Source organism: Ruditapes philippinarum, unplaced genomic scaffold, assembly GCF_026571515.1.
Source record: "Ruditapes philippinarum isolate M1 unplaced genomic scaffold, ASM2657151v2 ctg744_1_1_1_1, whole genome shotgun sequence".
Classification (NCBI taxonomy): domain Eukaryota; kingdom Metazoa; phylum Mollusca; class Bivalvia; order Venerida; family Veneridae; genus Ruditapes; species Ruditapes philippinarum.
This window is the reverse complement of record NW_026862771.1, coordinates 52,365-69,940: the sequence shown is the minus strand read 5'-3', so window position 1 is coordinate 69,940 and position 17,576 is coordinate 52,365. Positions and strand designations below refer to the sequence as shown.

The 17,576-nt window shown below is 31.2% G+C and overlaps 1 protein-coding gene across 3 annotated transcripts; it reads left to right on the top strand.

Moving 5' to 3' along the window:
• On the top strand, positions 1-6,060 carry LOC132720143 (uncharacterized). Of its 3 annotated transcripts, none has more exons than XR_009624306.1 (3): positions 1-126; positions 1,510-3,989; positions 5,824-6,060. XR_009624306.1 is itself a non-coding variant. In XM_060704175.1 (2 exons), exon 2 carries the CDS (start codon positions 1,544-1,546, stop codon positions 2,705-2,707), a length of 1,164 nt encoding a protein of 387 aa, XP_060560158.1. In that variant the 5' UTR covers positions 1-126; positions 1,510-1,543; the 3' UTR covers positions 2,708-5,533. The 3 variants fall into 3 exon arrangements, 1 of the variants encoding a protein (XP_060560158.1); XR_009624307.1 differs by having other exon boundaries at positions 30-126; positions 1,514-3,989; XM_060704175.1 differs by lacking the exon at positions 5,824-6,060 and having other exon boundaries at positions 1,510-5,533.
• The last annotated feature ends 11,516 nt before the right edge of the window (positions 6,061-17,576 follow it).

Sequence of the window (17,576 nt, the reverse complement as noted above, 5' to 3'; positions counted from 1 at the left end):
TTTTAGTATATAGGCCAAAGTATACTTCGGTAAATTCCGGTATTTTCCGTTAGAAAAATGGCAAAATTGACAAGACAGACACTGACAGCTGTCGGGGGAGAAACTTGGTGTGTTTGCACATGTTATGTAAGTTTGATAAAATTGCAAAGTGCTGTCGGTATAATTTTGTTTTGCATTTAATCAGAAGAAATGTAATCATGGAAAAATCAGTATCTAATTATGTTGTATTTGCTTATTTTGCACTTCATGAACGATTCGTTCATTTTATTTTCGTACTTAATCTGCTAATATTTTCCTGTTTGCATAGTACTTGATATCTGGGACCTATGTCCCAGTGGCTGTATAAACTGATCAACTTTATTTTATAGTTTGCATGTACTTACACTTTATATTGACCCCACCCCCCAAAAAACAAACAAAAACAATAACAAACAAACAAAAACCAGCAACAACTGTAGATATTCTTCACAATTTTTAGAGTTTGATTAAATTCAGGATCTTCAAATAAATAATAATAAATGTAAGAATATATATATATAATAAACAGGGTCATGAAAAGTTTTGTAAGCCACAAGTATTGTTTTGCCAGTGTCAAAATGTAAGACATAGCTCATCAAAAGAATTTCTGCATGTCAATGATGACAAGTCTGATTTAATTTAGATTAATAGCTGAATTACATTCAGGGTAAGAAAGATTTTAACAGCATACATGTCTATAAAATTCATGCCCACTTGCTGAGCTATAGGTAAATCCCAGCTTTGGGACAGGCTACTATAATTATGTTAAAGTTCTTTTTCCACTTGACAGTCTAATCCACGGGAACAACCTACCCTCTCATTATAGTAATATTGTTCCATTTCTGATTGTATTGACACTTGTATCTGAGGCTCGACAAAGAGGGTATCAAAATTACCTAAATTGTCTACACTACAGTACCATGTGTCCGGACAGATATGTACATGACGTGATTTAATTCAGATAAAAGCTTGGGTGTTTTGATTTTTAACATGATATTCAATATTTCAGCAACAAATGCTGAAGTTTTGGATATTCTATTGTTTACTCTGCAAATGATTATAGCTGGTATATGAGGTCAGGCGTTGCTTTCTTGACCCCCAAATTTTAACGTCAACATTCTTGAAAAAGACATTAAAATATTGCCATTTACAGAGGTTAAAATAAATTTATTTACTTAATTTAAGCAGAAACATGCATTTATTGTTGATAAAAAAAGTGACTGACAACCACTGAACAAAGAAAATACTAAAATTAAGCATTTTCGGGGCCGTCCGCGTTTGATGGCTGTCCAGTTTTGGTGGTCCCCAACCAGTACCTGTTCAATATGGCTGTTATCCAGATTTAGCAAATCTCACCATAACAGATTGCCAGACTACTTTTACTTTTAGCAAACCTTTTACATTTCTCACTATTTATTTTATATGTGTATTATATCTTATGTACTACTATTCATTAACAATAAAACATTTCTCCTTATTTCTTTATTTCAGATAGATTGAGCAATGTTAACTAATGTGAAGGAATATGGGTAATCAGCAGAGTATAGGGGGTAACTTTTTACCCTCAAACTGCGTACAGGGCCGCAGACGCAGCCTTGCCTCACAGCAAGTTGGGCGGTACAGATTACTTAGTCTTGGGGACTCTGAGACAGGTAGTATGGGCAGTAATGCTGACAGTACTGGCAACACTGATGATGATGCTGGTTCACTTAATTCAGAAGAAGAAAGTGCTTATGAAGAATGGTTAAATGGATCTGCTGAGATAGAAAATGCAATACTTAATGATGAGAATGAACAACTGAAAAAGTTGTGCGAAGAAAAGAAAATAGATATAAATATTCAGCTGAATGAAAAAGGTGAAACTGCATTGATTCTTGCTGTAAAACTTAGCAAAATTGAGATGGTTAAGATGCTGCTGGTTACAGCAGAGTGTGACAAGAACAGTCTTAATGCTCACAATTTCTCACCTTTGGATGTGGCCCTTGTTACAGCATTTGATAACAGATTAGAACCTCGCCAAACAATTTGCTGGCAAATTATAGAGTGCCTTTTACAAGTTGGTGCTGAGCCAAACAGTAAAGACGCTATGATGTATATAATTAGAACAGCATTAAAATTTTGTGACGAGGAATTCATCTATAGATTAATCTTGTTAGCAAAGGAATTTTCAGTATCTACGATCCTTCATGAACTTCTACTTCAAAAGCTGCATAGATACCAACCTGTTTACATAGAGAGTTTAGACCCGTTCTTTATCTGTGCATCTGAATATACGATTAAACTGCTGAAAATTGCAAACGGTGTTAGACTTTGTGACATCGTCAACTCTATGATATATTACCTGGATTCTTACTGGCATTGTCGAACAAACAAGGTAACAACATTTCAGAAACTCATTCTGTATGCTTCTGCAGCCGGCTGGGATTGGACGGAGACACAGATGGTTTACATAAATCGTGTGTGTCCATTCATACTCGGGACTTGGTGCAAAAATCAGCGCAAATATCCAATATCTTTAAGTCACCTTGCGCGTAAAACATTCAGGAAACATGTTCAGAATGCTGTTCCGGACAGTATTGCAGAACTGCCTTATCCAATTCCAGTAGCTTTGAAAGATTACATTATGTTAAAAGATGTGGATGAACTTTTGCAAGAAGATGATTTGAAATTAGCAGAAGTACAGTTATAGCCTGCTTTATATTGCTTGGGTGCTTTATATGCTCAAATTCAAAACATTCACTCTGGAATTATATTTGCAGTGTTATGATTTAAGTTAAAGCTAAGTATAACCTACGCACATAATTACAGTGAGCAATCTGTGGAATTACATGGTAGAATGTTATCATTTAATAATGACTGTAGAGCTGTCATTGATTCAGTGCAAAGCATATCAACGATATATCGATATCAAGTGACTAAAATCAACGATACACCGATATATCGATAATATCCTATACTCACTTGTCTGTCATTCACTTTCATACCTGTTTCAATGATTTCAGTCAAAAACATGTTCTGTACAGTGCTTGTCCACTGCATGATTTTTTCCAGACAATATTTTTTGTCACCATTGCTATGAAATAATTCCACTATATAACAAAAGCATAACATTAGATATAATTTACTGCTTCTGTATATATTTTGGGTGAATTTTAGAATTTCTAGACATTTAATATATTAGTCAAAAGTATCGATTTTTTAAAATGTGTATCGATTATTGATCGGCAAAAAAATATCAACGATACATCGATATTGTCGATATCGATGACAGCTCTAAATGACTGCTTTTTCTAAAGTAATTGGCTTCTTAACCTTTAAGCTTAATTTCTTAAATGGACTAGTCCATCTTACATATTTGGAACCGGTCATTGAAATTCATGTCAGCCTGACAGTAAAACACTTGAAAGTTAAAATACAAGACTAGTTGAAATTAATTAATCACCTAAGGTAGTCACATTAGTGGTGCAATTGAGTTTTCGTGTTCAGTATTCTGACATAAATGTTGTTTTTTTGTCAGTTTGTTTTCATGAGCATGTTAAAGTCTCAAAGATAAATTAAGGTAAATTTTAATGATAAGGAATATAGATATTCTGAGTGCATGTTTGTGTATCATGGTTAATTTTTAATATCATTATGTACCAGTCAATTTAAGTTCCTGCCTCCACCCCATCTTGGACTGAAAAGACAGATATATACTTTTGGATTAATCAAACCTTTAGTGAAGGCCACAACTCTGCAAGTTAAAAATACTTCCCCACTATTTTGGTGCCATTCACCACATTGACCAGGTAGTATAAGGACAGAGCAGTGGAGAAAAATCAGCTCATTTCCCTGATTTTCTTCCTGACTACCCAGGGGACAGGGATGGATCTGGGTTAAATTGTCTGATGTATTTCTGTATAATAAACCATTATTTTGGTAAAAAGAAACATTGTTAAGTTTTCCCCTTTCAATAGCTTCTATTTATTGTAGTTTTATAGACCCTTTCATTTAAGCGATAACAGTCAGTGAAGAGTTACTTCCCTTACCGGATGTGACGTAAATGGGGGATAAAACTATGCGTGCCACATAGAAAGTTAGTTATTGAAAAGTTAAATGCGTAAATACTGATCGTTCAATTATGATTATGATTATAACATGTAAAAATTTACGAATGCATGCATAAATTCAATATCAAGACAATAGAAAAAAATTCAAAAACAAAGATTGAGATTGATTCTCGCTAAGGAGTGAAGCAGCGAAACTTCAAAGTGAATATATTTATCAGATCTAGATTTTTCTCTAATGCCAGGATAAAAAGCTAGTAACTAAATCAAATTTTAATATTTTATAAACACCCATACACACTGAAATTACCTATTATAAATTCAAATGGCCATTTTCTAGTTTTCTGTGTTATTTTCTGTCATTTAGAAAATTCCGGCGTATTTGTGACAAACCTGAAAATTAGATTGCCAATGTCTTTTAATGATTGTTTTTCAAGCTTTAATAGAACAACAACAGAATGCATTCTGTCAATACTTACTGAATTCGTTTTCATTATGCCGTATAAAAAAAATTTCAAAGAACCAGTGAAGGATATAATTTTATAAATATTCCGGAAAGAACGAAAACCATGTGGCTTTGACTTCTATAATTTTAGTAGCAACAGACGATAATAAGATAATTTTGATATTAAAAATCTATTCTTATGGTTATAAAAATAAAGACCTTTTCTCATAGATAAAGAGTTGTGTATAATTATATAAGCGCCACTGGGCCGTATCATATTAATTAACAGGGTGCATTATGTTGTATTTACAAGCGGCACTTGGCTGTGATATCATAAATCACCAGGGTGCATTTTTTAGAGTTATAACATTACATCAGATTACGTCACTTTTGTTAGTTGTCAAAATATTCATGGTCCGAATTTTGTTATGGATCATCCTAGGGACTTTATTGGTCATGCCTTACTGATATGATACTCGATCCAGAGTCCTACCAACTGGCACAGTCAAAAATACGTAAAATTATAATCCAGTTAATAACGAATTTCTGTGAACGTGTTTCACAACTTGTTTTTTTTTGTTTTTTTTTTGTGATTTTGTTTTTAAATATTTGATAAGCAGAGTATGAATTAAAAAGTATCAAGTTGAAAATATTACTTTACCAGCTTAAATATATTGGTGTGATGTACGATTTTTTGAGAGTGCATTTTGTGCCGACACAAATAGTAGTCATGTACATTCAAAAGAATTTTTACTTTTTATGCCTTTACATTTTTTTTGAAATTACATAGATTTATAATGTTGTTTTTCTTTGTCTTAGTAACGTTTAAATCAAAATGATTTTTAATAAACCAGTATCTTGCAATTAATTATTACGCAGCCGTTTTTCGAAACTACAGAATCCTTACAATTTTGAAACTCAAAATATATTTTGGGCATTGTATATTAGCAGAGACAAAGATACATTATCTATATCTCTGGTATAAGCAAGTAAGCACGATTTAACTGCCTGGTAAAATTTTCATTATTAAGAAAATGGTAATCATGATCAGTTACCCAGCAATATGGTCTACTATTAAAACAAATCGTTAACCATATTATAGTAAACATTTTTATTCATTTCACCAACCTTTTTATATCATATCTTATTCAATTACACAAAATTTTGGCAATTTCAATCAGCCAATCTTACAAGAGAAAGGATTAAGATCTTTATATCCCTCTATTATTGTACTTAATTGTATCGGCATTGTCCACCATATCCCCCAATGACGTCATCCAAGGGCGACAACTTGAATACGGTCTTAAATGAAAGGATCTATAGTAATATTTTACATCATATTTGTTTGTAAATCAAGTAATGAAAAGATAGATTGATTTCTTGTGTGTTGCACCATTGTAACATCTAGACTTAAAATAATTTGGATATATTTTTATCATTAGATACATTTGGAGTATTATTGTTCTGTGAGATAAATAACTTCTCATGTCCTTTTTAGCTCAACTATTCAAAAAATAGAGAGAGCTATTGTGCTCACCCTCTCATTGGGCTTCGGTACACACTGGTTAAGTTTTTGCATGTAAGTTGGTATCTTCAAAACTACTGAAGGGAATGCATTGAAATGTTACACTCTTATTTGAGAGCATAATAGGAGGTCACTATCTAAGACCCTTAACTCTAACATGGAATTTTACTTAATTATGGCTCTTTTTTAACATAAAAATTCTGCATTATACAGGCTCTTGTTTTACTATCAAGCAATGAGAATAGTTAAGCATACTGTCCTACTGACTGCTCCTTTTATATATAGTTTTTGATTAAAAGTTAAAAATGGAGCATTTCATGTTTTTTAAGTTTTTTTGTTTTTTTTAACAAAATCTTCTTTTCACTGTATTTTTGAAAGCTATTTTTGGGAGTCCCCTATGAAATATAACAACAAATGATTATTATTATGATTTGATAAATACTCAAAATGAATTTACTCTTGACATTTGTTGGAATTTAAGTGATGTATTCAAAGTGGATAAATTATTTGACTATGTGTCTAATTAAATGTCACTCTTGTGAATGCTGTAAAATTTTTGTAGAAAGGAAAACTGCTGGTCAACATTTTTGTCAGGAAATTTATAATTTTCTCAGGGTATGCCTTAGTACCGTAATTTGCCTCAAATATCATATTATACAGGAATCAACTAGAAACTTGTATTTACAATTGAAAGTTTTAACATACATTAAGTCTTTCTTGTTCTTTTTTTTTTTTAAAACATGTTATGCAATTGTAAGGATCATCATGTGTTTCCCTAACGTTTTCAATATTACTTACAGAAAACCTCTTGATGTAATTTATTTATCGTAAGCAAAATGACAAAGAAGGAAACTTGTTAAAATGAACAAAATCCATTCATTGTTAAGTGAAATACACAGAAGGAAATTTGTTAAAATGAACAAAACTTGTAAAACCAATCTATGCCAAATATCTTAAATAGCCTTGTCCGGTATTTAATCATGATGTAACCATTCATCATCTATATAGGAAAAATTTCAAAATATAATATAGTGACTGAATAGTGCAGACTGTGTTCAGACAACATGGCAGTACTGGCTGAATCCCTGCAGATCATCAGGGGGTCAGTACTGGTCGCATGGGTAGAAGCAGTTGCTGTTAGCAAGCTAAGGGTTAACATGAACAATGCTTGTTGAAAATATAAGTCTCATGTAAGAGGAAAAGATTAATGTATAATAACTAAGAAAGAAGATTCACAAAAGTGACAGCTCATAAAGCAAATTAACAAAGTACATGGAAAAAGAGAACAAAGTTCACGAGAAATAGTAAACAAGTTTGTCAGACATATTTAACTTAATGTTTTTGCTACAACTTACCAGTATTACTGTGTCATATGGCCTTATCATTACAGTATTTGCCCTTATAAGCTCACCTTAGCTTTACTCACTTGTTAAAATTATACCTTTAGTAGATAATTAGATGAATATATTGTTATCGTCAGTTGTTACCTTGCTCAGAGAGCAATTTTGTGTATTATTTTTCTTGAATTATTGTTAAGTAAGTTATATGTCCAGTAGGTTACATTACATGTACTGTACATGTATATAGATGCAGTGATTTTCCTACTTATATAACAGACTCCGAAAAAAGGCCTCTTCCCAATTAAGTGAGAAAAATCACTGAGATGAATATTCATATTATTTTGTTCATTAAGACAGATTTTCTGATATTCATGTCTTATTGATTAACAAGACATTTTTTGTAAAATATTCATGTCCTAATGTTTAATAAATTGCTAATTGTTCAATATTCATGTCTTATTGACCAATAAATCACTTATTGTTCAATATTCATGTCTTATTGACCAATAAATCACTTATTGTTCAATGGTCATGTCTTATTGACCAATAAATCGCTCATTGTTCAATATTCATGTCTTATTGACCAATAAATCACTTATTGTTCAATAGTCATGTCTTATTGACCAATAAATCACTTATTGTTCAATATTCATGTCTTATTGACCAATAAATCACTTATTGTTCAATGGTCATGTCTTATTGACCAATAAATCGCTCATTGTTCAATAGTCATGTCTTATTGACCAATAAATCACTTATTGTTCAATATTCATGTCTTATTGACCAATAAATCACTTATTGTTCAATAGTCTAGTCTTATTGACCAATAAATCACTAATTGTTCAATAGTCATGTCACATTGACCAATAAATCGCATATTGTTCAATAGTCATGTCTTATTGACCAATAAATCGCTTATTGTTCAATATTCATGTCTTATTGACCAATAAATCACTTATTGTTCAATAGTCTAGTCTTATTGACCAATAAATCGCTTATTGTTCAATATTTATGTGTGATTGTTCAATAAGTTATAACATATTCATGTTTTTTGTACAGTTATAATTTTATTGTTCTTGTTATGTAATTTGTATCGCGCAATATTCTAAATGTGATAATGATTCATCATTGCAGCCTAAATCAGATCACTAGTTACAACTACACCAACAATATAATTGCTTCCTCATGTATATGTATGGTGTATATGTTTCTTTGAACATTGATCAGTTGTTCTTCAATATATATAATATAACATATATTTTATTCAACATAGAATTGTATACATACAATTTATAGTCATACAGTTCTAATATAATGTGGTGTTAAGTGTTATAAATTACAGTAAGTTAGCTGAGAAGTTTTGTTGACAAGTATAACAAGGTAATGACCTATATAACAATACAATTGTATGTAAAAAACACAAGTATGAATATGTTACTTTTAAGTTAAAGCTGACAAAATATTGCATGAAAATACTTTTACACATAAATCAAAATAATATATTATATTACAAGGTTTATAATGATAATTTCAAGAGCATTCTTTTGTTTGTCTGTTTAAAACCCAGTTTGTATATAAAATGGATTTGACTTACTTTAAATTTAATACCGTCAATTTAAAGAATTTTGATATTAAAACTCAAGACTTAAGTAGCCAATTGACTATGAAGTCTCCTATAAAGCTATTTTCTGGTAGCATGCATATAGTTGTTGAGATATCTGCAGTTGTCACAGGGACTAATTTGTATATTTAGTGTAGTGGTTAATGTTACCATGACAAACAAAATATAATTGTGCAATATATATATAACATGAACATGCCAGTGCTAGCAATATATATTTAACATGAAGATGCCAGTGCTAAATTATGATTTTATCTTGTCTTAGCTTAATATGGGCCTCAAATTAGGTAAATTTTGAATTGTTATTGACAACTTTCGACACTTTTTTTGAAAAAAGAGAGAAAGACATCTTTTTGAAAGGGTTCACTTACTGATCCTATTTAAAGATGAAATAAAAAATCATTAATTTTGTTATATAAATTCAAGTATTTTTGAAAAAACACTGTATTATTGAACTGAAATTAATCATGTCTTGACTTGTCTATATAGCATTAAGCAAATAAATTCAACATGCATGACTTTTTCAATCTAAACTAGCAATATTTTTAGATCGATCAGTCTTTAGATGGCATTATATGTGTAATATATACCCATGTGCTTTTGATTTTAAATTAGAAAAAGAGAATTTATTGTCAGCAAAAAAGGAAAAGTCAAGCACCCAATAGTATGGCTGGACTCTTTTACTTGTGACATTGGCAGGTAGAGCTAATATAGAAATACACGTATTCCTCATACTGGATTGTCGTCTCTCAGTTATGCATAATTTATTGCAATGAATACATCAATGTTTCTGTCATAATTGTTGTTAGATTATTTGTTATTCAGTACAGTGTAACATTCATTTTAAGACTACCTCTTGATAAAAACTCAAATATGAAAACCTGAATTTGTTGTAAAGAGCTGATGGTCTGTCTTTTCATGTAACAAATACCTCAATATCAAAAGTAACTGTTTTAGAATTGAAAGACATTTTTCCACAAAGGAGTTTAAATAATGAAGATTTTTTTATATTTCACATAGTAAATATGTGTAAATGTGATACGCATATTTCTGTCTACTCAAGAAATATATATTTTGACTATCAAACTTTTTGACACAAGACCAAGTGAGAGATGATATGCACACAGATCATATGATTATGTTTTAATTTTGAACATGACATGCCATGCAGGTGCAAACAAGGACCCACATGTTGTCTTTTCTTGGTCTACTTAAAGGAGCTTAGTATGGCAAGCAAAAGTTTTAAAGACTTAGTTTATAGGAGTTGAAATCCCAATTATGCCGAGATAATTTTGCTCTTGGCTAATTCAGGGCTTCCATTAAGTTTCAAAACTTGGAAGTTGGAAGTCACATTATTTAGGTAAAGAAGAAAAAGCAAAAATTAAGAAATACAAATGTAAATGAAGTTTTGAAACTTCCACTAATGGATGCCCTTGGCTATTTTCCCCTCCAATGTAGGTTTAAGGAATTTTTGTTCAGAAAGTAAATTAAGGTTAAATAGTACTAGAAGAGAAGCAAGACTAACATAGGTTAAGAACTAGTTACTCAACCAGAGTATGACAGAGAATAAAGGTAACAGAGTGGTTCTAAACTTGAAAAAAAACTTCCCTTTTATTAGTTATATAAATATTTACAGTTATGGCACATTAGTTATAAATTGAAATGACTCGTGTATAGGGCATAAGTTTTATTTTTGCAAGTATGGGTGATATTGTTGGTTTTTTTTTCAGTAAATTTCATACATATATGTATTGTGAAAAACTGTAGAACATTATTTATATAGACAGAACTTTGATTTTAATAATTTTTTATAGTTATTTAATGCTGCACACTTTCAGATTGTTGCTTTTTTGTGCATTTTATATCCAGAGATACTATGTATGGAGTGTGAAAATATGTGGAAGTAACCCATACTTTTGTTATTTAAGATACATTATGCCTCATTATAATATTGTTTTTCTTCTTAAGAATTGGGGAATATGTGTGTTATGATGATTTAATTAATGAATTTAAAGTGGCACTGAATATGATAGAATTAAAATTTTGTCATCAAATTAGCAGGGTATAGACAAAATGGAATAATGGACTACCATACAATATACCAATACATGTACTCACATTAACTGTACTGATTACCAAAAAGCAAAAGGATTAAAGGGTGGTTAAGCTATATTGCCAATGAGTACTTTATTTTGAAATTGTAAGAAGATACCCAAAAATGAAAAGTGTTTGAGAAATGAAAATGATTAAGGCTTTTGTAATGAGCATTTCACAGAGTATAAAGAGGGTGATAAAAAAGTAAATCCTGTAACATTTGGCATAATACATGCAATTGCTCAGCTGTATTGTAAATTTTTATACATTTATAAAATGATTTAGTTTTTTTGTTTGTTTTTTAAATTTCAATAGCGACTTGAAAGTGTGCAGCATTAATAGTAATAGATGATAACATTACATATAAAATTATGATGTACCTATTTTTATTACAGAAATATTTCTACCTAGCAATATGTTTTCAGGTGTTTATGACTTTTTATCTCTTTAGTTTCCTGGTTTTCTTGTTTTCTGAATTCGCAAAATGCTGTTTAAATCATTATGTATGTCACTAAATATAGTTCTGACACTGTATACAATGTCAAATGATGTCTTGCTTTGTTTTCTTATTTCATGTCAGTAGGTTCATGACTTTAGTATGAATCTCAATACTACATGTTAGTAGACTATGATAAGACAGCATGGACATGCTGGTAGGTCTTTGTCAGGTCTGATTGCATGGGTAGATTCAGCAGCTCGCTCCTAGCAGGCTAATGCTTAACTTGAGTTGCCAGCAAAAGAGTTTTTGGTCAGACTGAACAGTAACTGTTGGTACATGTCCATTATTCTTGCTACTAGCTCTGGATGACATACCCTAGTGAGCATTTGGGTACATCTCCATTATTATGGGTATTTTCTCAAATAATGTCATCCCTTAATGACAAATATTCTTTATTTAGGTATTGTGAGAACTGTCTAAAGAAAGAGAGATTGGCTTCAGTTTTTTAAAGTTATTACCCCATTATTTGATATTTACAGAATCATTAGTGTTTGTAATCTTTAAAGCAGCATGCCGCCAGTTTCATGTTTATTTTTATGAAAAAATGTATTTAAGAGTAAAATATTTTGAAGTGGACTTAGAAGTAACTTACACATTGCAAGCCGCACTTAAATCCACATAAATTACCAAACAGAGGTCAAAAATGCAAAAATTGCCCTTACTGCATAGAAATATCAAAATCAGTCATTTATTGCACAAAACATTTAAATTATTACTTGAAACTTTTACTTTTCTTAAAATCTTAGTACATTTTCTCAAGTTTGATTTTCTTGAAATATTTTGGCTCGTCTCATGATCTGGATACATGCAGCTTTATGGTTTGTCTTAAAGTATTCCATCAAATATTTATCTTCACTATCTAGGTGTTTAATAATTTTGGTGCTACATATATTGAATGAAGCATTACAGTAACCGTTGCATAGAATATGAATTGATGTTTTTAGCAATAACAAATTACCAGTATCTTCTCTGTGTTGTTGTATTCTATTTTACATAGTCATGTTAAAACTGTTCCTTGTTTATATAATATCCGCTACTTAATGCTGAACTATCAGTACTTTTACATTCAAGTCTACCCTGTATATAAAAGTTTTGAGATCATTGTTACACTGTAGACACCAAATTTATATACTTACAATGTTTTGGCATCATTTGTGTATTATTACTCTTTTATTATCATAGCTATACCAGTAGTTATGTGGGTTAAAAATAAACTTGTAGAATCCTATTGTTTTCATCTCCGTAGCTTGTTTGTAGGTTATATTACTTTAACTTGTTTCTGAATGTTAACATTTGTTTGAACCATCAAAAGTAACATGCATTTGATTGCAAGTTTAATGACATAATTGTGAGTAGATGTATATTTATATTGAGCACACTAGTTACAAAAAGAAAGCATGCACATTCAAAGGTGTTTATTTTTGACTGTTGAAGATTGTATTTTGGTGTAATTTATGTGAAACTATTATTGTTTCTTTGATTTATATCCTTACAAAAGTCATCATTACTTGTTAAAGAACTTTATTTCAATAAAACTTATATAAATATTTTGTTATGTTTACTTTACTCTTTCTTGTTTACACATGTAAATGGTTATAAAATCTGATCAACTGTATCCAAGTGATCAAGTGATAATGATTTGAAGTTATTTACCTACTGGTTTTTTGTAAACAAGTTTTCAAAAGTTACAAATTGGCACTGTCTGAGAATTAAACTGGAGTAGCATGATTCACAGTCCATAATGCTCTACCTATTAAGCTAACAGGATGGCTGTTACAAGTAGTAAAGATGTATATACATTATGTATACTCTTAGAGGGATTGATTGCTAATATCAATATGCACATCCAATGTTACACCTCAGCTTTATGAAAATCATCATGACCTTGATCAAATGTCCTTGACCCCTTTAAAAAGGTCATCTTTAATATAAAGGAATGAATAAAAATTAAAACAAATGATTGATTGTAAAAATATATATTTCACTAATATTTATGAAATAGCAATTTCTAAACACAACAATAAACATTTTATTTCATCATTTTAACATAAATGCATACAAGGCAATTTTGTTCCCACATTCCATAAAATACAAGAAACTTTACAGAACTAAACATAAACAAGAAGGCCATAATGGCCTCATTCCCTAATCTATAAACCATTGTTTGAAATGCTCGAAATTTACAGAGCCATAGATTGAAAATCTGTAAGTAGGTCACTGGCTAAAGTTCAAGGTCATCAAATGTCAAAGTAAATTCTAACACACATCACTGTATGTGTGGTCTAAATCTGAAGATTTTAGCTCGAAAAGTGTGAAAAAGTAGGTCACTAGGTCATAGACACTATAGAGAACAAGAGCTGTCACAGGAGACAGCAAAGCTCGACTAATAAAATACTGGACACAGTAAGGAGGACAAAACTATGAAAGAAAAATCAATTATGTATAATTATGTATTAAGTTATAGTAAAAAAATAACATTTGTTAACATAAATTCCAAGATCAAGGGGAATAATTCTAGAAATAGTCATGCTAGAGTTATGGACCTTGCCACACAACATTTGTGTAATGATAAGAAATATATATTTGAAGTTTGAAGAAGATACCTTAAAAAGTAAAGAAGTTATTATATTTCTTAAAGAAAATCCTAAGTTCAAAGAGAGATAAATCTGTAAATATTGTTTCAAGAGTTATGAACATTGTCAGATAAAATGTAATTGATGATAAGGAATAAGTATTTGAAGTTAGAGGTAGATACCTTTAAAAACAAGAGGGCCATGATGGCCCTGAGGTCGCTCACCTGTATATAGGCCCCCCCAACTTTGACCCCAGGGCTTTTATTAAAACAAACTTGGTAGACACTTATTAGAACATGTTTCATGCTAAAAATCTTAGCTCTAGCTCTTTTGGTTCTTTAAAAGAAGATTTTTTAAGTTTTTACTATATGCATATAGGGAAGATCAATGACCCCCCTGGGGCGGGGCCAATTTTGACCCCAGGGCTTTTATTTGAACAAACTTGGTAGACACCTATTAGAACATGTTTGATGCTAAATATCTTAGCCATAGCTCTTTGAGTTCTTTAAAAGAAGATTTTTTAAGTTTTTACTATATGCATATAGGGAAAATCAATGACCCCCCGGGGCCGGGCCAATTTTGACCCCAGGGCTTTTATTTGAACAAACTTGGTAGACACCCATTAGAACATGTTTCATGCTAAATATCTTAGCTGTAGCTCTTTTGGTTCTTTAAAAGAAGATTTTTTAAGTTTTTACTATATGTATTTAGGGAAAATCAATGACCCCCCGGGGCGGGGCCAATTTTGACCCCAGGGCATTTATTTGAATAAACTTGGTAGCCACTCACTAGAAGATGTTTCATGCCAAATATCTAAGCTCTAGCTCTTATGGTTTTTTAAAAGAAGATTTTTTAAGTTTTTACTATATGTATATAGGGAAAATCAATGACCCCCCGGGGCGGGGCCAATTTTGACCCAAGGGCTTTTATTTGAACAAACTTGGTAAACACTTATTAGAACATGTTTCATGCTAAATATCTTAGCTTTAACTTTTTTGGTTCTTTAAAAGAAGATTTTTTAAGTTTTTACTATATGCATATAGGGAAAATCAATGACCCCCCTGGGGCAGGCCAATTTTGACCCCAGGGCTTTTATTTGAACAAACTTGGTAGACACCTATTAGAACATGTTTGATGCTAAATATCTTAGCCATAGCTCTTTGAGTTCTTTAAAAGAAGATTTTTTAAGTTTTTACTATATGCATATAGGGAAAATCAATGACCTCCCGGGGCGGGGCCAATTTTGACCCCAGGGCTTTTATTTGAACAAACTTGGTAGACACCCATTAGAACATGTTTCATGCTAAATATCTTAGCTGTAGCTCTTTTGGTTCTTTAAAAGAAGATTTTTTAAGTTTTTACTATATGTATATAGGGAAAATCAATGACCCCCCGGGGCGGGGCCAATTTTGACCCCAGGGCTTTTATTTGAACAAACTTGGTAGACACTCACTAGAAGATGTTTCATGCCAAATATCTAAGCTCTAGCTCTTACGTTTTTTTAAAAGAAGATATTTAAAGTTTTTTCTTTCGGTTGCCATGGCAACCAGAGTTCTGCATGGAATTAAATTCTTTGAACAATTTTTAAAGGTGACCACCAAAGGAACATTCCTGTGAAGTTTGGATGAAATTGGCTTAGTGGTTTATGAGGAGATGTCATTTAAAGTAAAAGTTTACGGACGGACGGACGACGGACGGACGCCGGACGAAAAGCGATCACAAAAGCTCACCCTGTCACTTTGTGACAGGTGAGCTAATAAAAAAGTTATAATAAAAAATAACATTTTTCTAGTAAAAAAATCTAAGTTTATGGGGAGATAATTCTTGCAATATTGGTGCTAGAGTTATAAACCTTGTCACATAAGATGTGGATGATGATAACGTAAATATATTTGAAGTATGAAGTTGATCCCTTTAGAAATAAATAAGTAACAGTAAAAAATAATATTTTTTAAGGAAAATTCTAAGTTCAAAGGGAGATAAATCTGAAAATATTTGTGCTAGAGTTATGAACCTTGTCACATAAGATGGGGATGATGATAATGTAAATTTATTTGAAGTATGAGGTTGGTCCCTTAAGAAATAAAGAAGAAACAGTAAGAAATAGTATTTTTTAAGGAAAATTCTAAGTTCAAGGGGAGATAAATCTGAAAATATTGGTGCTAGAGTTATGAACCTTGTCACATAAGATGTGGTTGATGATAAGGAACATATATTTGAAGTTTGAAGTTGATACCTTAAGAAATGACAAAGTTATAGTGAAAAATATTTTACTGCACCAAAACTTTAATCTAAAATCTGGACGCGGACGCCGGGGCGAGTAGGACAGCTCTCCATATACTTCGTATAGTTGAGCTAAAAATGGATTTGACTAATTGTGATCCTAGGGGTATAATTTGATCAAATGGTTAAAAAATTACTGCAAAGGACTCCACTGAGGTCTATTTAGACGTGAAGGGACTGGAAATAAATTTAGAGATTAATGTTCAACTTGATTTAGGTCTAGACTAATAACTTGTGTGCAAAATTTCCAATCATAAGGAAGTCATTTGGTTTAGTTAACCTATATTTATCTTCATAAAATCACTTGGTGACCATTGGGTTGTGACCATTCATAAGATTATGATTTGAACAAACATGGTAATGGTCCACTAAATATTGCTGCATACCTAATATTTAAGCTCTAATTTTTGAGAAAGATTTATAAAAAATTCAACTTTCAAAATCTATATTAGCATAATGTAACCTTGGTAGTCATAAAATGGACCAATGTCATTCAAAATTGAACAATTCAGAAAAAACTTCATGCAAGGAACATCTAAGCATGATCCCTGGAATTTTAACCATTTGTATCTTCAGAGGTGTCACTTGAAACAATTACAGACAGTGGACAGTCATTGATTTAAAAGATCATTTATGCAAGTATACAGAGAGACAAATATCAAAATAAGAAGTTTCAAAATAATCACCACCTTTAACAGTAGTATTAAATACATGTAGTCATTCAGGAAGTAATACTGAATTGACAAAATAAGTGAGAAAAAAATGCCTTTTTCTAATGGCAAACTAATGGCAACATCTAACAATGAGAATAAATAAATAAATAAATATACCAAAATAAAACAAGCAATTATCATAGTATTGCAAGCAATCCATAAGTCCCCTACCGGATAGAACCCCATCAGCATTCTGAAGGGCCATTGGCCATTCACTAATGTGTAAATTTTTCTCTATTTTAAGTAAATTTGTTGGAAATGTTCTTTAAAAGTGATCACAGGAAAAAGTTTTTATGAACAGACAGACAGACGAACTGAAGGACACTCTAAAGTATTAATATTTGAAACATCCCTGTTACCAAAATATAACATTTTAAAAAGCAAAATTCTTAAAGAGGAGATAACTCTGGAATTAAAGA

Excerpts from the sequence above, each read along its gene's own strand:
- LOC132720143 (XM_060704175.1), top strand. The coding sequence starts at position 1,544 with ATGGGTAATCAGCAGAGTATAGGGGGTAACTTTTTACCCTCAAACTGC.